Genomic DNA, 21,406 nt, shown 5'->3' with positions numbered 1-21,406 from the left:
AATTCATGGCATCAAAACTACACAGCCCAAGGCAAATTGTCAACTGTTCACATTCTAGGCCTCAGTCCAGTGCCACACCTGAGCTATAACAGGTGTTGGTACTGCTGTAATACTTGGCATTTTAGAAGGCTCGATCCATTGTGGCCAAGACATGGCTTCCTTGCACCAGTGGAACTCGCTCCCTGCAGTGGTCCCTCCAAAGCTGGAATTTGATGCTGTTCAGGTGCTGAGGCTAGGCTGCTCTTTTTCACAGGCCTCTATTTTATTTTCAAGATGGGTTGTCATCGAGACTGGACAACCAAGCATGTGAGGGGCAAGGATTTTATTAATATGTCTGAGGGTTAACTAGAGCCATTTGAGGTTGGGTCCCCCTCCCCAATATATTCTTAGACCACTAAATACAAGATCCTGGGTCTGATATAAATCTAGAAGATAATACTGCTGCCATCAGACCGATGATAAAATTATACACTGCTGTAGCAAGATGGTAAAAGAGAATCAAATACCGGTGCCTAAGGTTTCATTACTCAGTACTATTACTATGGAGAGAGATTCTGGGATTCTAATGCAACAATGCCACCTTGTGGAAATCACTGCATCTCATCACCCACTGAACAGACAACTGGTACACCCATTGTTTCATGTTCTCTGTGTATATAAAATCTCCCCACTGTATTTTCCACTACATGCATCGGGATGACGTGAGCTGTAGCTCACGAAAGCTTATGCTCAAATAAATTTGTTAGTCTCTAAAGTGCCACAAGTCCTCCTTTTCTTTTTGAAGACAACTCAGAAGCACGGCCAAATAATATCGAGCTACAAAGCAAGATTCCTTTGAATTACTGAATGGTAACCATGCAAAGGATCTGATACAGACAGCAGTCTCTGTAATGCTCTCTAATTTTGGACAACAGGAACAACCACCTTAACATACTTTCTTGCAATGAACTAAGGCATTTTCCTACTATTAGGATGTGACATCATGGTAAGGTAAAAGCTTCCTATTTATAGCCACCTGCTGTTTGGTACAAGTTTTACACAGCTAATGGATTGAAATTGGATAGCATGTTTGATCCTAGTCAGTGTAAGAGAAAGAATTTGTGGTTCTAAAATCAGTGTTTTTGAGACCAGATCAGAGATGTTTCTCCCAAGCCTGGTGCCAAACGCCCTTTGGAAAAAAGCCTTTCCACAGTAACAAAGGAGAGAGAACAAGAGGGGAGGCAGGAGGAAACTCCAACTCCAAGCCACTGAACCTGGGCATGATGAAGAGCTGGGCTCCAAATAAACAAGCTCAATGCAAATCTCAATTCTGTAACTGATGTCTAGATACTACCTTGAAAGGGGCATTTGAAACACAAAAAATAGATAGACTGGTGATTTACTGATTAGGCTAGTACAAATTCCTCCACAAATCCCTTATTGCACTAAACTGTCCTCCCTCCCTAGGAAAAACAGAAGCTTCATAGCCATTGGGAGATGGTGAGATTCCTCACCTAGTACATTTGACTATTAACCAGTTATGCACGAAAGACTGTACTCACTACAAAGCAGACAAAAAAGGAGATAAACCCAGGTGCCCGTGTGCACCAGACATGCAAGGTCACAGGCATTTATAGTCCCACTGCTGGCATATTACTTGCCTGTCCTACAAGAAAACGTTAAGCCCAACAAAAAGAAACTGTGAGACGTTATCCGAGAATGAGAGGAGGCTGTCACAGGAAAGGTTAACAACTCCACAAAGGTTACTGGTGACATCCTAATGCAGGACAAGGAACCCAAGGGTGTGTACAAGTGAAAGAGAGAATGTGGGAATGGATAAGCATAGATGTCCTTTTGTTTGAGCATCTCTCCCTCTCTTTTCCATCCCCTCCAGGTTTGCTGCTGTCTCTTAAATTGTGGTGGGGATTCGACTGTATCAAAAGAACCAGTATAAAGGTTATTTTCTGGGCACGGCTGCAAGGAATTCTCCAGGTGTAGTAATAACTTGCATTATGTACAGTCTCCCATCAATGGCCTTATCTTCAGAGATGGGTAAGTATCATTAGCCCCATTTACAGATAGGCAAATTGAGACACAGGAAGTAAAGTAACTCATGCAAGGTCACAAAGTGAAAGAGTGATCAGTAGAACTCAGGTTTCCTGACTCCAAGTCCCCTGCTCTAACTATTAGAGTTTGCCGTCCCCTAGATCTCAAGGTAATAAATGAGAATAATTCGGTGTGGAGGTTAATGGCGCCCTAGTGAACTACAAACAACAAGCACTCTTCTCTTTTCCCCCTTTACATACCTCGCACTTTGATGAGGCTTTTCATCCTTCGATCTCAGAGCGTTTAATAAGAGAGGGAGAGCATCACTATTCCCATTTTCCAAGGAGATGGCACTACTTTGCCAAGGAGTCACACAGCGGATGTTGGTCTCCTTCATGGAAGTTACAGTGTTTCTGCAGGATTCATGCCCCTTGGCTCAGGTACACAGGTCCCATTTACAGGACTGTTTGGTTTTATGCAGCACCTTTCACACTCACCACATCCTAATAGGCCTTCCAAAGAGAGGCAAGTCATCCTACTAGGGCAGCATGTGTATCTGACTGCACACACAGCAGCTGTTTGCCCCCGACAGTAGCTCAAATGCCATTCTGGAGAGGAGGAGCATGTTGGGGACAGGAGCATGTTGACTGGGATTATCCCTTGTTTTAGTTGGTGAACGTGCAGTGATATTCAACCTTTCCCCAGTGCAACCAGAAGGAATAGAAAAGCAGAAGGATGGCATCTGCAATGTTGCAGGATCCCCCATATTCCCAGCATTATGGGACTTGGACTTGCATCCATACCCATAAAATAACCTTTATGCTGGTTCTTTTGGTAACAGTTGAATCCTGACCACAATTTAATAGACAGCATCAAACCTGGAGGGGATGGGAAAGAGGGAGAGATGGCACATTCAGAATCAGAGCTCCATCAGCTAAGCCACATGGTTAACTACAGGGTGAGCTCTCCTAGCACTCTGGTTCTCTTCCCCTCACCACAACAGGGCAGTAACACTGGACCCACCCTCCTCCCGAAACACACAAATATGTTGACTAAAACATGGGAAGCCCCCACTGCACCCTAAGCACCAATGGTTCTTTAGGTTACCAGCAGGTGTCGGAGAGTCTCAACACATTTTGTCTGCTTACCACTCAGCTGCGGAGGTGGGTACAGGTGGTAGGTGCTGTAGATATCATTGGACATCTGGAGCTTCAACCTCGTGTGCTTCTTCAGCAGATCGGAGATGCTTTCCTCCTGGAAAGGAGTCTTCTCCAGGATCACTACAGCATCCTTTGCATCGCCAGAGGCTCCATTCACCTAGAGTTAGAGGTCAAGATCAGCCTGCATACATCAAACTTATTCTAGCTCAGCACTTATATACCCCCTCCCCATCACTGCAGTAGCCACACAGCTTCCTAGTATTAGCCACTTCCCATCAGTGGGATGGAGAGCTCATCTGCTAACAGCCAGCAGCATTCTTGCCTCTGGCCACTTTATTTACAACCATGCAGGTTCTGATCTTCACTCTGAAGAGGATGTGAGGGCTATGTAAGGGAGAGAAGTGGAGGCTGTGACAGACTGGCAATACCCTGTAATATACTGATTGAACTTTATTGGATTAAGTTAAACCTTACTGATTTAAGGTTAATACCTTTGGGTATATTGCATTGGAAATGCAAATGTTTATGTACTAGTGAGAGTTTTATGGAACTTCTTTACCAGGAAGATAACATTAATGCAATCTCTGAAAGGCACAGGGAAGTTCAAAGATCTTTTTGGTACTATATACGTGATGTGGATTTCCTTAGGAAATGCCATGAGGTGAGGGGAATGCAAATTCTCTCTCCCAAGCCAACCTTTTGAAGATATGCCCTAGCGAGAGAGACCCTTCCTATACTCAAAAAGAAAGGAGTACTTGTGGCACCTTAGAGACTAACAAATTTATTAGAGCATAAGCTTTCGTGAGCTACAGCTCACTTCATTGGATGCTGTAGCTCACGAAAGCTTATGCTCTAATAAATTTGTTAGTCTCTAAGGTGCCACAAGTACTCCTTTTCTTTTTGCGAATACAGACTAACACGGCTGCTACTCTGAAACCTTCCTATACTAACTACCTCCTTCTGGAAACTCCAGGTCAAAGACCCCTGTTCTGTACAAGGGTGGATTGAACTTGTCATGGGTGTGCTGAAGCTGGGAGATGAACTGTAACCCCAAGGACTCACCTAGGGTGGGGGGTAGAGAGGAGGACTTATCCCACCATAACCCAAGTGAGAGTTGGGATGAGCTGAGGTAAGCTTATTAGCATGTGTGTAGGTTCTTTATTGTTCTTTTAACTGTCTTCTCTAACACTTTTTACCTTAAGAATAGCATAGGGCTGCTTAGAAAACTCTGTGTGGTAACCTGTAACTGTAGCAATCACTTTGTTATCAGAAGAGAATGCAAGCGGTGTGCTTGGGCAGCCTGCCTCTGCTGGGCATAACACAGGGAAGGCAGGGAACTGTGCCACATGGGAACACCCTGGTCTGAAGGGAGAGAGACACGGGTCTCCACCCAAGACAGGCAACAGCTGGAAGCCCGAGAGAGGGTGCCATGGCTGGACCACTGAGAAGAAGTGCAGGTGCAGTCGCCCTGAACTGTCACAGAGTCAACTGATGCATCAGCAGCTAACGCACAAAACAGATGCAGAAATACTCCCCTACTGAGTGCTCTAGGGAGCAGACATTTTTCAAAGTGTGTTTGCCCTGGGCAACTGAGGGAATAAGGCCATCCAGCTTCCCTTTAAATCTTCCGTTTGTTATGTGAATTTGGAGCTGAGTAAGGAAGTTCTGACATGGGTGGTACGGCTGTCTCAGCCTCTTAGCAAATGTTGAAACCCCACAGAGAGATGCTGACTGTTTTCTACTGACTCATGATATTGTTGATTCCATTCCATATACAAAGGAGGTGGAACTGGACTGCTGGGTAGAAGGACATAGGGTCTGGGACAGAGACCCCTTTGAAGAAACAGCCAAGCCAGAGAGGGGGGAAAAGGCCTGGGGTGAATCTTGTGTAGCATTATCAGTTACTATGTTAAGAAGGCCACATCCTAGGAAGGTGGTGAGTTTGACTTTATAGACTTCATCTGGAGCAGAGTGGGAACGCCACCTGCTTTATGTACCATTTCAGCAATCTTGGGTTCCCCAGAAAACTCAGGCGTTTACCACAACCCATCCAAGAATTTGAGATGGGTGCGAGCGGTATAGTTCATGTGATGGGATGCGATGGTTAGACCCAGCTCTTGCCACACTGCTGCTTCATTCCAGATTATGCAGTAATTACGTATAGGCCCAAATTCCTGTATCATCCGTATGAGTGACGGCACAGATTTATTCAGAGGTGATGTGTCAAGTGAGGTAAGTTGCAGAACAGCGAGCAAGTCTAAGCAGGGGTAAATTATATGCCAAGGGGCGAGAAGAGAAGGATGTAATAAGAAGGGCAAACCAATAGGAGGATGCAAGAAGCATTAAGCTAAAGTCCTTCACTTTCTCAGACTTCAGACACCTTAACTCACACCCTCAGTATGTAAATTATTCCAACTCACACACCTTACACCCACTTACAATGTCTAATTTGACCCATGTACACCTACTGCCTGAATTTGGCCCACGGAACCTAATAAACTCTAGTCCCCCCTTCTAAAGGATTTATTCATCCAAGATTAACATGCTGCTTTGAAATTATGAGACACTTTGCAATTTCCTGACACTTCTTCATCTGCCTCAGTTCTCTCAAGGTGGATTTACTGCAGACAATAGGGACTAACCCAATCGTATACCAAGCTTACATACTGAGTTGTGAGCTACAGTCAGACCTTTTCTGACTGCTGTATGGCTGTAAAAGTTGAATTAAAAGAGTACTTACGAATTTCCCATTTTATGGCCCCTGAGTGGCAAGTCCATCCTTCTTATTTACAGCGTTTGAGTTACCAGCTAGTTTGCAATTCAATTTCACTTTAAACATGAAAAACCAATCTTCAGGCCAAAAGCAATAGATATGCTAATAAGAAAAATAATCTAAGACTTTAGATAGGTTTCCGATGCTTTGTTACCGAGACCAATTGCAGTTGCCCCACTCCAATATTTGCCTGCTTCACAGCACAGTAAACCAGATTAGGACAGCACCAGACTTAAAAGCAATTGTTGAGTCACTCTAACGTGCTTGAACTTATCGTTAAAAGAAGTCTCTCAACGGAAAGATTTTAATGAGGCTAGTTTAATGGGGCTATTTTTTAAAAAAATATTCACCTCCTCCAATCAGTTTTGAAGTCTGTCACTAGTCAAAGGCAGAGACTATTAAGGGTGTTAAAAAGCTAAAGCTTGCTTGAAGGTTTGGGGCCAGGTCTTCTGGATTTTGTCAGATGGAATCTCAGGCATGTACATAGCTGGCTTTATACGACTGGGGATATGTGGATCTGAACTATCAAGTAGCACATGACTTACTTATACAGATCTGAGCAGCTTGGGGTTTTGTACTCCTCAGTCCCAGGTGTGAATCCAGCCTGGGTTGGAAGGGAAGGCTGTTTAGTGACAAAGCTGGGGGTCGGTTGTGTGTGGGGGGAATCAACATCTAATAGGCAATTCCACACCACAAAAGCCAACTCATCTGGGGTTGTAGGGTTCAGAGGCTGGGGTTCAAATGGTGCATGAAGACTGAACTCCTCTTGTGCTCCCATGGGAGAGTCCCTTCAGGTAAGCGGAGAGACAAACTGGGCCAGATGGGACAGTAACTATGGAAGCTAACACTGCTCTTGCCTGTACTGAACATATTGTGTGGATGGACTTTACAGCTGTCAATCCAGCATCGTTTACTAATACTGAATTCACTTAGGAAAAGAGAGACCTGAGGAACTAACCAAACACAACCCAAGCAACTGTCAATTTCCACTAACAAAAGTGAATGGGAGAGTGCGGACCTAACTGGGCAAGTAATGCTATAGATTTCAGCACTGGGGGGGCACAATTAGGTTCAAGCAGAGACTTGCAAGTGTCAGGATGGTGGGAATTCCTGATCAGAAGTACACAGAGGAAAGGAAGAGTTTCCTGCAGTGGTTCAGAGAGGGGCTGGGTAATTTGAGTCTCCCTTTCTGTGTCCAACATTGCTTAGAGAGGATCATGTAACACTCCATAATCCTGCTGAGTCTGCTGAAGGAAACCATTCACTTGGCTTACAGCATATTCTAGTAGTTTCATCGGGCTTTAGGGTGTTATAAAGCTAAAGCATGTTGAAGATTTGGGCCAGGTCTTCCGACTTGCCAGATGGAATCTTACAGCCACCTGGTAAGAGACAGACTGTTGTATGTATTATTGTCATCCTTGGGTAAACTCACAAAAGGCACCTAAATTATCTGTGAAAATGAGAGGTGGCTGCTTTTGAAAGCATTACCCCTTATTTACATAGCACCATCATCTAGTAAGCTACATAACTGTCGTAAACACTGACTCTGGTATTACTCTCCATTCTTTTCTCACTGCTGTACTCAAGGATCTTTCTCTCTATTCTAGACATCTGTCAGCAGGTGGCCTTCCCCCACTGCTCCAAAACAAAATCCATACATGCTGCACAGGTACAACACACATGCAAGGTTGGATTTATTAACTAACCTAACAACATAAAAACCTCAGCCCAAACTTGCTTCCAGGCTTGGCTGTTCCCAAAGGTCCTTTAGAAAGTCTCATCCCTACATCCCACTGCCCAAAGGGCCTTTCCCACCTCCCTTAAATCCAGGGTGGAATTAACAAGCTACACCTGGCACGGGGAGTCAGCAGGAATCAGTCAGCATTTCCTTGCAGGCTTCAAACACCTACTAAAAGGGTGGGTCAACAGAAGAGCTCTGCCACCCTGTTACAGCATCCTTGGCGTTTATTTAACCTCCCCTGCCTTGAACATGCATAAGAGAAGCTAAAACTGTTTCAGCTTCTTCTTGATCAATTCTGACTCTATGCCTGTCTCTAATTTCACATTCAGAGCACTGTAGAGTTGCCCCATATTAATAATTTGTAAATAATAATAAACTCTCTTTTGGGGGCAGTTTTCCTTACTCTGCACTTGTGCTGAAGACTAGGAATTTTAAAGGGCTTTGGGGGAGAAATAAAGCAAGAATGAGAAGGATTGACATGACCTTCCTGCTGCCATAGCACGATCTCCTTTGAACCTAGCACAGTACAGCGGCAGGAAGGATAGCCTCAGAGGGCTCACAAATGGGATTGCTTTTTGGCTGGCACTTCTGAAAACTTGTTTTTCTTCGGAGTTCAGTTACTTTGTAAAGAAATTACAAAAGAGGCAGCCAAGGGACTCTGGTGGAGGATCTGTATTCTTCTCTTGTGTATCGTTCAGTATTGGAATTAGTTATATTTGAGCCTGCTCATGCTGAAAATCATAAGCATCATCTCAGCAGAGCCTAGATTTCAGACAGACTTCACACAGAAACATTTACTATATGCAGAGAGCATGTGTGCATACACAGTCATTTTACAAAATACTTAAACTCCAGACCAAAGACAACTCCCAAGGACAGCTCTTGGTCAAATAAGCAGTGATGTGAAGAGTGGTATCAATGGAAGAAACAGCATATCTAGCACCAACTTGACATTCCATGGGTATGCAAACAAGTGTAGCATAGATACTGAAGGGATGAAAAGCAGTATGTCTACCAGAAACAACACTAGGACAGAATAAGAAAAAGCAGCCCCTCTCTTACCCACTAACTGTCCCCGGCACTCCTGGGGCTAGTTTCATTCCTGGTGGTAAGCAGGTGCACAACTCCATGCGACTTCCATGGGAACTGCACCTGCCCACAGCAGGACTGAATTTGAATCAGTACAAGTACAATGGATTTCCACACCTAGAGCCCAAATCTGACCTCTCATACCAGTGCCAGAGAGGAGTAACTCCACTGAGGACAATGGGGTCACAAAGATATAAAAGATATTCAAATTCTGTACTGACCATGCTTAAAAAAAAAAGTTCTAAAGCCCAATTCATTTCCTCCATACTCCCCCCCCCTCCCCGCCCGCCCCGCCCCCCTGCCCTGCCAGTTTGACTGGACAAACAATGTGCTTCCTCCTATGATGATGTCTCTTTCAGTACCATGTGGTTTGAGGAAAGGTGGATGATCTCCTGGTTAGATCACAGGATTGGGAATCAAAACTCCTGGGCTGCATCCCCAGATCTTCTCCTGATTTGCTATGTGACCATGGCCAAGTCACTTACCACCTCTGCACTACACTCTGACCATCTGGAAAATGAGCATACATGCTTCCCCGAGGTGTTATAGAGCTTCCTTAAAGCTTGCAAAACACTTTGTGATCCTTGGGTGAAATGGCCATTTATAATTATTACAGCTGAGGCAAGGAGTCCCCACTCCGACTAACCACTCACATAGCTAGTGAGAATATTACAACCAGAATAATTGCCATTTCCTCTTCTGCCCAAGTCAGTCCAAATTATTTTCCAAGCTCAAAGCAGGCGCACACAGCAATAATAAATCTTCATGAGAGAACCAGGTTGGTGGATCCTGCTTCTGCTCATGTGTGTTTCAAGCAAGGAGCTGCTGAAATCATGAGATGATGCAGTCCTGTCCTCTCAGGCTTTGGAGGCGAATCAGAGCCCATGGTGACTATCTTGCTCATTAAAACAACAGAATCAGAGCTGCTTTCCTCATATGGTTTGATGCCCATGCCACTGGTTTTGGATTTTAAAAAAGTTATTTGCTCCGTGCTTCTTACATTCCAGGGATTTACTGGGCATGACAGAAGGATTTGATTTACTTGGATAATTTTAATAATGGAAATTGGATTTAGCTCTCCTTTTAAAAAAAAAAAAAAGACACCCTCACCCAGAGCACAGAAGGAAAGCTATTCCAGCACATCACTGCCAAGCAGAGAACTGAGAAGACGGCTGGAAAAAATATTAACAGGCACTGCAGGTATCAGCTACGGCAAATTGTAACCCAGTGAAAAATCGACAGCATCACAACATAAAAGTGCAAAAGACCCATTAGTTCATCCAGTCCATCTGACCGGGGGACAAAGGCAAGATTGTACCTGCCAGATATTTTTCTTCAGCCTAGGCTGAAAGGAGGGAGTCTACAAGAGCCGGAGGCTTGGGGCCCTTGGGGCATGGCAGGGCAACATTGGGGGGCCCTGCCCTGGGAGCTGTCCCTTCCTTGGACAGAGAGTAAAAAGGAGAAAGAGGGACTTTACCAGGAAAGACTGTGGGGCAGGACAACCGCCCCATGGATATGGCCCCCCAACAACCGGCATCCTTGGATCAGAGCAATGCCCTCCCCTTCACCAATCCCACCCCGCCAGGTCAGAGCGATGGCACGTGCCCCCCCTTCGCCAACCCTGCCCCCTGGGGTCAGAGCGATGGCACCTTCCCCCCTTTCACCAATCAGCCCCCTTGGGTGAGAGCGATGGCACCAGCCCCCCCTTCACCAATCAGCCCCCCCGGGTGAGAGCGATGGCACCAGCCCCCCCTTCACCAATCAGCCCCCCCGGGTGAGAGCGATGGCACTTTCCCTCCCTTCACCAATCAGCCCCCCCGGGTGAGAGCGATGGCACCTTCCCTCCCTTCACCAATCAGCCCCCCCGGGTGAGAGCGATGGCACCAGCCCCCCCCTCACCAATCAGCCCCCCCCGGGTGAGAGCGATGGCACCAGCCCCCCCTTCACCAATCAGCCCCCCCGGGTGAGAGCGATGGCACCTTCCCTCCCTTCACCAATCAGCCCCCCCCGGGTGAGAGCGATGGCACCAGCCCCCCCTTCACCAATCAGCCCCCCCCGGGTGAGAGCGATGGCACCTTCCCTCCCTTCACCAATCAGCCCCCCCGGGTGAGAGCGATGGCACCAGCCCCCCCTTCACCAATCAGCCCCCCCCGGGTGAGAGCGATGGCACCAGCCCCCCCTTCACCAATCAGCCCCCCCCGGGTGAGAGCGATGGCACCTTCCCTCCCTTCACCAATCAGCCCCCCGGGTGAGAGCGATGGCACCTTCCCCCCCTTCACCAATCAGCCCCCCGGGTGAGAGCGATGGCACCTTCCCTCCCTTCACCAATCAGCCCCCCGGGTGAGAGCGATGGCACCTTCCCCCCCTTCACCAATCAGCCCCCCCGGGTGAGAGCGATGGCACCTTCCCCCTCTTCACCAATCAGCCCCCCCGGGTGAGAGCGATGGAACCAGCCCCCCCTTCACCAATCAGCCCCCCCGGGTGAGAGCGATGGCACCAGCCCCCCCTTCACCAATCAGCCCCCCCCCGGGTGAGAGCGATGGCACCTTCCCTCCCTTCACCAATCAGCCCCCCCGGGTGAGAGCGATGGCACCTTCCCCCCCTTCACCAATCAGCCCCCCCGGGTGAGAGCGATGGCACCAGCCCTCCCTTCACCAATCAGCCCCCCCAGGTGAGAGCGATGGCACCAGCCCCCCCTTCACCAATCAGCCCCCCCGGGTGAGAGCGATGGCACCTTCCCTCCCTTCACCAATCAGCCCCCCCGGGTGAGAGCGATGGCACCAGCCCCCCCTTCACCAATCAGCCCCCCCCGGGTGAGAGCGATGGCACCAGCCCCCCCTTCACCAATCAGCCCCCCCGGGTGAGAGCGATGGCACCTTCCCCCCCTTCACCAATCAGCCCCCCCGGGTGAGAGCGATGGCACCTTCCCTCCCTTCACCAATCAGCCCCCCCGGTGAGAGCGATGGCACCAGCCCCCCCTTCACCAATCAGCCCCCCGGGTGAGAGCGATGGCACCTTCCCTCCCTTCACCAATCAGCCCCCCCGGGTGAGAGCGATGGCACCTTCCCCCCCTTCACCAATCAGCCCCCCCGGGTGAGAGCGATGGCACCAGCCCCCCCTTCACCAATCAGTCCCCCCGGGTGAGAGCGATGGCACCTTCCCTCCCTTCACCAATCAGTCCCCCCGGGTGAGAGCGATGGCACCTTCCCTCCCTTCACCAATCAGCCCCCCCGGGTGAGAGCGATGGCACCAGCCCCCCCTTCACCAATCAGTCCCCCCGGGTGAGAGCGATGGCACCAGCCCTCCCTTCACCAATCAGCCCCCCCGGGTGAGAGCGATGGCACCTTCCCTCCCTTCACCAATCAGCCCCCCCGGGTGAGAGCGATGGCACCAGCCCCCCCTTCACCAATCAGCCCCCCCGGGTGAGAGCGATGGCACCTTCCCTCCCTTCACCAATCAGCCCCCCTTCACCAATCAGCCCCCCGGGTGAGAGCGATGGCACCAGCCCCCCCTTCACCAATCAGCCCCCCGGGTGAGAGCGATGGCACCAGCCCCCCCTTCACCAATCAGCCCCCCCGGTGAGAGCGATGGCACCAGCCCCCCCTTCACCAATCAGCCCCCCCGGTGAGAGCGATGGCACCAGCCCCCCCTTCACCAATCAGCCCCCCCGGGTGAGAGCGATGGCACCAGCCCCCCCTTCACCAATCAGCCCCCCCGGGTGAGAGCGATGGCACCAGCCCTCCCTTCACCAATCAGCCCCCCCGGGTGAGAGCGATGGCACCAGCCCCCCCTTCACCAATCAGCCCCCCCGGGTGAGAGCGATGGCACCTTCCCTCCCTTCACCAATCAGCCCCCCGGGTGAGAGCGATGGCACCAGCCCCCCCTTCACCAATCAGCCCCCCCGGGTGAGAGCGATGGCACCAGCCCCCCCTTCACCAATCAGCCCCCCGGGTGAGAGCGATGGCACCAGCCCCCCCTTCACCAATCAGCCCCCCCCGGGTGAGAGCGATGGCACCTTCCCTCCCTTCACCAATCAGCCCCCCCGGGTGAGAGCGATGGCACCAGCCCCCCCTTCACCAATCAGCCCCCCCGGGTGAGAGCGATGGCACCAGCCCCCCCTTCACCAATCAGTCCCCCCGGGTGAGAGCGATGGCACCAGCCCCCCCTTCACCAATCAGCCCCCCCCGGGTGAGAGCGATGGCACCTTCCCTCCCTTCACCAATCAGCCCCCCCCGGGTGAGAGCGATGGCACCAGCCCTCCCTTCACCAATCAGCCCCCCCGGGTGAGAGCGATGGCACCAGCCCCCCCTTCACCAATCAGCCCCCCCGGGTGAGAGCGATGGCACCAGCCCTCCCTTCAACAATCAGCCCCCCGGGTGAGAGCGATGGCACCAGCCCTCCCTTCACCAATCAGCCCCCCCGGGTGAGAGCGATGGCACCAGCCCCCCCTTCACCAATCAGCCCCCCCGGGTGAGAGCGTTGGCACCAGCCCTCCCTTCACCAATCAGCCCCCCGGGTGAGAGCGATGGCACCAGCCCTCCCTTCACCAATCAGCCCCCCGGGTGAGAGCGATGGCACCTTCCCTCCCTTCACCAATCAGCCCCCCCGGGTGAGAGCGATGGCACCAGCCCCCCCTTCACCAATCAGCCCCCCCCGGGTGAGAGCGATGGCACCAGCCCCCCCTTCACCAATCAGTCCCCCCGGGTGAGAGCGATGGCACCAGCCCCCCCTTCACCAATCAGCCCCCCCCGGGTGAGAGCGATGGCACCAGCCCCCCCTTCACCAATCAGTCCCCCCGGGTGAGAGCGATGGCACCAGCCCCCCCTTCACCAATCAGCCCCCCCCGGGTGAGAGCGATGGAACCAGCCCCCCCTTCACCAATCAGCCCCCCCGGGTGAGAGCGATGGCACCAGCCCCCCCTTCACCAATCATCCCCCCGGGTGAGAGCGATGGCACCAGCCCTCCCTTCACCAATCAGCCCCCCCGGGTGAGAGCGATGGCACCAGCCCCCCCTTCACCAATCAGTCCCCCCGGGTGAGAGCGATGGCACCAGCCCCCCCTTCACCAATCAGCCCCCCCGGGTGAGAGCGATGGCACCAGCCCCCCCTTCACCAATCAGCCCCCCCCCGGGTGAGAGCGATGGCACCTTCCCTCCCTTCACCAATCAGCCCCCCGGGTGAGAGCGATGGCACCAGCCCTCCCTTCACCAATCAGCCCCCCCGGGTGAGAGCGATGGCACCAGCCCCCCCTTCACCAATCAGCCCCCCCGGGTGAGAGCGATGGCACCAGCCCTCCCTTCACCAATCAGCCCCCCCCGGGTGAGAGCGATGGCACCTTCCCTCCCTTCACCAATCAGCCCCCCCGGGTGAGAGCGATGGCACCAGCCCCCCCTTCACCAATCAGTCCCCCCGGGTGAGAGCGATGGCACCAGCCCTCCCTTCACCAATCAGCCCCCCGGGTGAGAGCGATGGCACCTTCCCTCCCTTCACCAATCAGCCCCCCCCGGGTGAGAGCGATGGCACCAGCCCCCCCTTCACCAATCAGCCCCCCCGGGTGAGAGCGATGGCACCAGCCCCCCCTTCACCAATCAGTCCCCCCGGGTGAGAGCGATGGCACCAGCCCCCCCTTCACCAATCAGCCCCCCCGGGTGAGAGCGATGGCACCAGCCCCCCCTTCACCAATCAGTCCCCCTGAGAGCGATGGCACCAGCCCCCCCTTCACCAATCAGCCCCCCCCAGGTGAGAGCGATGGCACCTTCCCTCCCTTCACCAATCAGCCCCCCCGGTGAGAGCGATGGCACCAGCCCCCCTTCACCAATCAGCCCCCCCGGGTGTGAGCGTTGGCACCAGCCCCCCTTCACCAATCAGCCCCCCAGGTGAGAGCGATGGCACCTTCCCTCCCTTCACCAATCAGCCCCCCCGGGTGAGAGCGATGGCACCCCCCCCCTCACCAATCATCCCCCCGGGTGAGAGCGATGGCACCTTCCCCCCTTCACCAATCAGTCCCCCGGGTAGAGCGATGGCACCCCTCCCTTCACCAATCAGCCCCCCCGTGAGAGCGATGGCACCAGCCCCCCCTTCACCAATCAGCCCCCCCGGGTGAGAGCGATGGCACCAGCCCCCCCTTCACCAATCAGCCCCCCGGTGAGAGCGATGGCACCCCCCCCTTCACCAATCAGCCCCCCCGGTGAGAGCGATGGCACCAGCCCCCCTTCACCAATCAGCCCCCCCGGTGAGAGCGATGGCACCAGCCCCCCCTTCACCAATCAGTCCCCCCGGGTGAGAGCGATGGCACCAGCCCCCCCTTCACCAATCAGCCCCCCCCCAGGTGAGAGCGATGGCACCAGCCCCCCCTTCACCAATCAGCCCCCCCCGGGTGAGAGCGATGGCACCAGCCCCCCCTTCACCAATCAGCCCCCCCCAGGTGAGAGCGATGGCACCTCCCTCCCTTCACCAATCAGCCCCCCCGGTGAGAGCGATGGCACCTTCCCTCCCTTCACCAATCCGCCCCCCCGGTGAGAGCGATGGCACCTTCCCTCCCTTCACCAATCAGCCCCCCCGGGTGAGAGCGATGGCACCAGCCCCCCCCTCACCAATCAGTCCCCCCGGTGAGAGCGATGGCACCCCCCCCCTTCACCAATCAGTCCCCCCCGGGTGAGAGCGATGGCACCTTCCCTCCCTTCACCAATCAGCCCCCCCGGGTGAGAGCGATGGCACCAGCCCCCCCTTCACCAATCAGTCCCCCCGGTGAGAGCGATGGCACCAGCCCCCTTCACCAATCAGCCCCCCCGGGTGAGAGCGATGGCACCTTCCCTCCCTTCACCAATCAGCCCCCCCGGTGAGAGCGATGGCACCACCCCCCCTTCACCAATCATCCCCCCGGGTGAGAGCGATGGCACCAGCCCCCCTTCACCAATCAGTCCCCCCCGGGTGAGAGCGATGGCACCAGCCCCCCCTTCACCAATCAGCCCCCCCCGGGTGAGAGCGATGGCACCAGCCCCCCCCTTCACCAATCAGTCCCCCCGGTGAGAGCGATGGCACCAGCCCCCCCTTCACCAATCAGCCCCCCCGGTGAGAGCGATGGCACCAGCCCTCCCTTCACCAATCAGCCCCCCGGTGAGAGCGATGGCACCTTCCCTCCCTTCACCAATCAGCCCCCCCGGGGAAGCGATGGCACCCCCCCCTTCACCAATCAGCCCCCCCGGGTGAGAGCGATGGCACCAGCCCCCCTTCACCAATCAGCCCCCCGGGTGAGAGCGATGGCACCTTCCCCCCTTCACCAATCACCCCCCCGGGTGAGAGCGATGGCAACCCCCCCCTTCACCAATCAGCCCCCCCGGGTGAGAGCGATGGCACCACCCCCCTTCACCATCATCAGTCCCCCCGGGTGAGAGCGATGGCACCAGCCCGCCCTTCACCAATCAGCCCCCCCCGGGTGAGAGCGATGGCACCCCCCCCCTTCACCAATCAGTCCCCCCGTGAGAGCGATGGCACCAGCCCCCCCTTCACCAATCAGCCCCCCCCAGGTGAGAGCGATGGCACCTTCCCCCCCTTCACCAATCAGCCCCCCCGGTGAGAGCGATGGCACCAGCCCCCCCTTCACCATCAGCCCCCCCGGGTGAGAGCGATGGCACCAGCCCCCCCTTCACCAATCAGCCCCCCGGGTGAGAGCGATGGCACCCCCTCCCTTCACCAATCAGCCCCCCCGGGAGAGCGATGGCACCTTCCCTCCCTTCACCAATCAGCCCCCCCGGTGAGAGCGATGGCACCAGCCCCCCTTCACCAATCAGCCCCCCGGGTGAGAGCGATGGCACCAGCCCCCCCTTCACCAATCAGCCCCCCCGGTGAGAGCGATGGACCAGCCCCCTTCACCAATCAGCCCCCCCCGGTGAGAGCGATGGCACTTCCCTCCCTTCACCAATCAGCCCCCCCGGTGAGAGCGATGGCACCACCCCCCCTTCACCATCAGCCCCCCCGGGTGAGAGCGATGGCACCAGCCCCCCCTTCACCAATCAGTCCCCCCGGGTGAGAGCGATGGCACCACCCCCCCTTCACCAATCAGCCCCCCCGGTGAGAGCGATGGCACCTTCCCCCCTTCACCAATCAGCCCCCCCGGGTGGAGAGCGATGGCACCAGCCCCCCCTTCACCAATCAGCCCCCCCGGGTGAGAGCGATGGCACCAGCCCCCCCTTCACCAATCAGCCCCCCCGGGTGAGAGCGATGGCACCTTCCCCCTTCACCAATCAGCCCCCCCGGGTGAGAGCGATGGCACCAGCCCCCCCTTCACCAATCAGCCCCCCCCAGGTGAGAGCGATGGCACCTTCCCCCCTTCACCAATCAGCCCCCCCCGGGTGAGAGCGATGGCACCCCCCCTTCACCAATCAGCCCCCCCCGGGTGAGAGCGATGGCACCTTCCCCCCTTCACCAATCAGTCCCCCCGGGTGAGAGCGATGGCACCTTCCCCCCTTCACCAATCAGCCCCCCGGGTGAGAGCGATGGCACCAGCCCTCCCTTCACCAATCAGCCCCCCGGTGAGAGCGATGGCACCAGCCCCCCTTCACCAATCCCCCCCCCGGGTGAGAGCGATGGCACCAGCCCCCCTTCACCAATCAGCCCCCCGGGTGAGAGCGATGGCACCAGCCCCCCTTCACCAATCAGTCCCCCCCCGGGTGAGAGCGATGGCACCTTCCCTCCCTTCACCAATCAGCCCCCGGGTGAGAGCGATGGCACCAGCCCCCCTTCACCAATCAGTCCCCCGGGGGAGAGCGATGGCACCAGCCCCCCCTTCACCAATCAGCCCCCCCGGGTGAGAGCGATGGCACCAGCCCCCCCTTCACCAATCAGCCCCCCCCCGGGTGAGAGCGATGGCACCACCCCCCCTTCACCAATCAGCCCCCCCGGTGAGAGCGATGGCACCAGCCCCCCCCTTCACCAATCAGCCCCCCCCCGGGTGAGAGCGATGGCACCTTCCCTCCCTTCACCAATCAGCCCCCCGGGTGAGAGCGATGGCACCTTCCCTCCCTTCACCAATCAGCCCCCCGGGTGAGAGCGATGGCACCAGCCTCCCTTCACCAATCCAGCCCCCCCGGGTGAGAGCGATGGCACCAGCCCCCCTTCACCAATCAGCCCCCCCGGGTGAGAGCGATGGCACCACCCTCCCTTCACCATCAGCCCCACCGGGTGAGAGCGATGGCACCAGCCCCCCCTTCACCAATCAGCCCCCCCGGGTGAGAGCGATGGCACCTTCCCTCCCTTCACCATCAGCCCCCCCGTGAGAGCGATGGCACCAGCCCCCCTTCACCAATCAGCCCCCCGGTGAGAGCGATGGCACCAGCCCCCCTTCACCATCAGCCCCCCCGGGTGAGAGCGATGGCACCACCCCCCCTTCACCAATCAGCCCCCCCCCAGGTGAGAGCGATGGCACCTTCCCTCCCTTCACCAATCAGCCCCCCGTGAGAGCGATGGCACCATTCCCTCCCTTCACCAATCAGCCCCCCGGGTGAGAGCGATGGCACCAGCCCCCCTTCACCAATCAGCCCCCCCCGGTGAGCGATGGCACCTTCCTCCCTTCACCAATCAGCCCCCCCGGGTGAGAGCGATGGCACCAGCCCTCCCTTCACCATCAGCCCCCCCGGGTGAGAGCGATGGCACCCCCCCCTTCACCAATCAGCCCCCCCGGTGAGAGCGATGGCACCCCGCCCTTCCCTCACCCACCAATCAGCCCCCCCGTGGTGAGATGGCACCAGCCCCCCTTCACCAATCAGCCCCCCCGTGAGAGCGATGGCACCTTCCCTCCCTTCACCAATCAGTCCCCCCGGGTGAGAGCGGTGGCACCAGCCTCCCTTCACCAATCAGCCCCCCGGGAGAGCGATGGCACCACCCCCCCTTCACCAATCCGCCCCCCCGGGTGAGCGATGGCACCAGCCCCCCCTTCACCAATCAGCCCCCCCCCCCGGTGAGAGCGATGGCACCTTCCCTCCCTTCACCAATCAGCCCCCCCGGGTGAGAGCGATGGCACCAGCCCCCCCTTCACCAATCAGCCCCCCGGGTGAGAGCGATGGCACCAGCCCCCCTTCACCATCAGCCCCCCCGCGGGTGAGAGCGATGGCACCTTCCCCCCTTCACCAATCAGCCCCCCCCGGGTGAGCGATGGCACCAGCCCCCCTTCACCAATCAGCCCCCCCGGGTGAGAGCGATGGCACCCCCCCCCCTTCACCAATCAGCCCCCCCGGAGAGCGATGGCACCTTCCCTCCCTTCACCAATCAGCCCCCCCGGGTGAGAGCGATGGCACCAGCCCCCCCCTTCACCAATCAGCCCCCCCGGGTGAGAGCGATGGCACCAGCCCCCCTTCACCACTCAGCCCCCCCGGGTGAGAGCGGGCCACAGCCCTCCCTTCACCAATCAGCCCCCCGGGTGAGAGCGATGCACCTTCCCTCCCCTTCACCCAATCAGTCCCCCCCCGGGTGAGAGCGATGGCACCAGCCCCCCTTCACCAATCAGCCCCCCCGGTGGAAGCGATGGCACCGTCCCATCCCTTCACCATCAGCCCCCCCCGGGTGAGAGCGATGGCACCAGCCCCCCCTTCACCAATCAGTCCCCGCTCGTGAGAGCGATGGCACCAGCCCCCCTTCACCATCAGCGCCCCCCGGGTGAGAGCGATGGCAACCCCCCCCTTCACCAACCCCCCCCGGGTGAGAGCGATGGCAACCTTCCCTCCGTTCACACATCATCCCCCCGGGTGAGAGCGATGGCACCTTCCCTCCTTCCCTCCCTTCACCAATCAGCCCCCCGGGTGAGAGCGATGGCACCAGCCCTCCCTTCACCAATCAGCCCCCCCTGGTGCGAGCGATGGCACCAGCCCCCCCTTCACCAATCAGCCCCCCCGGTGAGAGCGATGGCACCAGCCTCCCTTCACCAATCACGCCCCCCGGTGAGAGCGATGGCACCAGCCCTCCCTTCACCAATCAGCCCCCCCCCGGTGAGAGCGATGGCACCAGCCCCCCTTCACCAATCGCCCCCCCGTGTGCCGAGCGTTGCACCTTCCCCCTCCCTTCACCCGCCCCCCGGGTGAGAGCGATGGCACCAGCCCCCCTTCACCAATCATCCCCCCGGTGAGAGCGATGGCACCAGCCCCCCCTTCACCATATCAGCCCCCCCCGGGTGAGAGCGATGGCACCAGCCCACCCCTTCACCAATCAGCCCCCCCCCGGGTGAGAGCGATGGCACCTTCCCCCCCTTCACCAACATCCCCCCCGGTGAGAGCGTGGCACCTTCCCTCCCTTCACCAATCGCCCCCCGGGTGAGAGCGTGGCACCAGCCCCCCCTTCACAATCAGCCCCCCCCCGGGTGAGAGCGATGGCACCCGCCCCCCCTTCACCAATCAGCCCCCCCGGGTGAGGGAGCGATGGCACCCTTCCTCCCTTCACCAATCAGCCCCCCGGGTGAGAGCGATGCACCAGCCCCCCTTCCCAATCAGCCCCCCCCAGGTGAGAGCGATGGCACCTTCCCTCCCTTCACCAATCCAGCCCCCCGGGTGAGAGCGATGGCACCAGCCCCCCTTCACCAATCAGCCCCCCCGGTGAGAGCGATGGCACCAGCCCCCCCTTCACCAATCAGTCCCCCCGGGTGAGAGCGATGGCACCAGCCCCCCCTTCACCAATCAGCCCCCCCCTGGTGAAAGCGATGGCACCACCCCCCTTCACCAATCATCCCCCCGGTGAGAGCGATGGCACCACCCCCCCCCCTTCACCAATCAGCCCCCCCCAGGTCAGAGCGATGGCACCATTCCCCCTCCCTTCCAACCAATCAGCCCCCCCGGGTGAGAGCGATGGCACCAGCCCCCCCTTCACCAATCAGCCCCCCGGGGGAGCGATGGCACCTTCCCTCCTTCACCAATCAGCCCCCCCTTGAGAGCGATGGCACCGCCCCCCCTTCACCAATCAGGTCCCCCCGGGTGAGAGCGATGGCAACCAGCCCCCCCTTCACCAATCACCCCCCCGGTTGAGAGCGATGGCACAGCCCCCCCTTCACCCAATCAGCCCCCCCCGGGTGAGAGCGATGGCACCTTCCCTCCCTTCACCAATCAGCCCCCCGGGTGAGAGCGATGGCACCTTCCCTCCCTTCACCAATCACGCCCCCCCGGGTGAGAGCGATGGCACCAGCCCCCCCTTCACCAATCAGCCCCCCCGGGTGAGAGCGATGGCACCAGCCCCCCTTCACCAATCAGTCAGCCCCCCCGGGTGAGAGCGTGGCACCTTCCCTCCCTTCACCAATCAGCCCCCCCGGTGAGAGCGATGGCACCAGCCCCCCCTTCACCAATCAGCCCCCCCCGGGTGAGGAGCGATGGCACCAGCCCCACCCTTCACCAATCAGGAGCCCCCCCCGGGTGAGAGCGATGGCCCATTCCCTCCCTTCCCCAATCAGCCCCCCCGGGTGAGAGCGATGCCCAGCACCCCCCCTCACCAATCAGTCCCCCCGGGTGAGAGCGATGGCCACCAGCCCCCCCTTCACCAATCAGCTCCCCCCGGGTGAGAGCGATGCACCAGCCCCCCCCCCTTCCCAATCAGCCCCCCCGGTGAGAGCGATGGCACCTTCCCTCCCTTCACCAATCAGCCCCCC

At 56.9% G+C, this 21,406-nt stretch overlaps 1 protein-coding gene across 1 annotated transcript in view; it reads right to left on the bottom strand.

Annotated features, from left to right (window-relative positions):
* Window positions 1-21,406, bottom strand: part of DCPS (decapping enzyme, scavenger) — a 77,914-nt gene that overhangs the window by 54,537 nt on the left and 1,971 nt on the right. Inside the window, exon 2 of the mRNA XM_038380988.2 lies at window positions 3,174-3,342. Within this exon, the coding sequence (XP_038236916.2) occupies window positions 3,174-3,342 (169 nt within the window). The remainder of the gene's footprint in view (window positions 1-3,173; window positions 3,343-21,406) is intronic.

Source organism: Dermochelys coriacea, chromosome 22, assembly GCF_009764565.3.
Source record: "Dermochelys coriacea isolate rDerCor1 chromosome 22, rDerCor1.pri.v4, whole genome shotgun sequence".
Lineage (NCBI taxonomy): Eukaryota > Metazoa > Chordata > Testudines > Dermochelyidae > Dermochelys > Dermochelys coriacea.
Note: the sequence above shows the minus strand (reverse complement) of the source record. Positions and strands in the feature narration are given on the sequence as shown.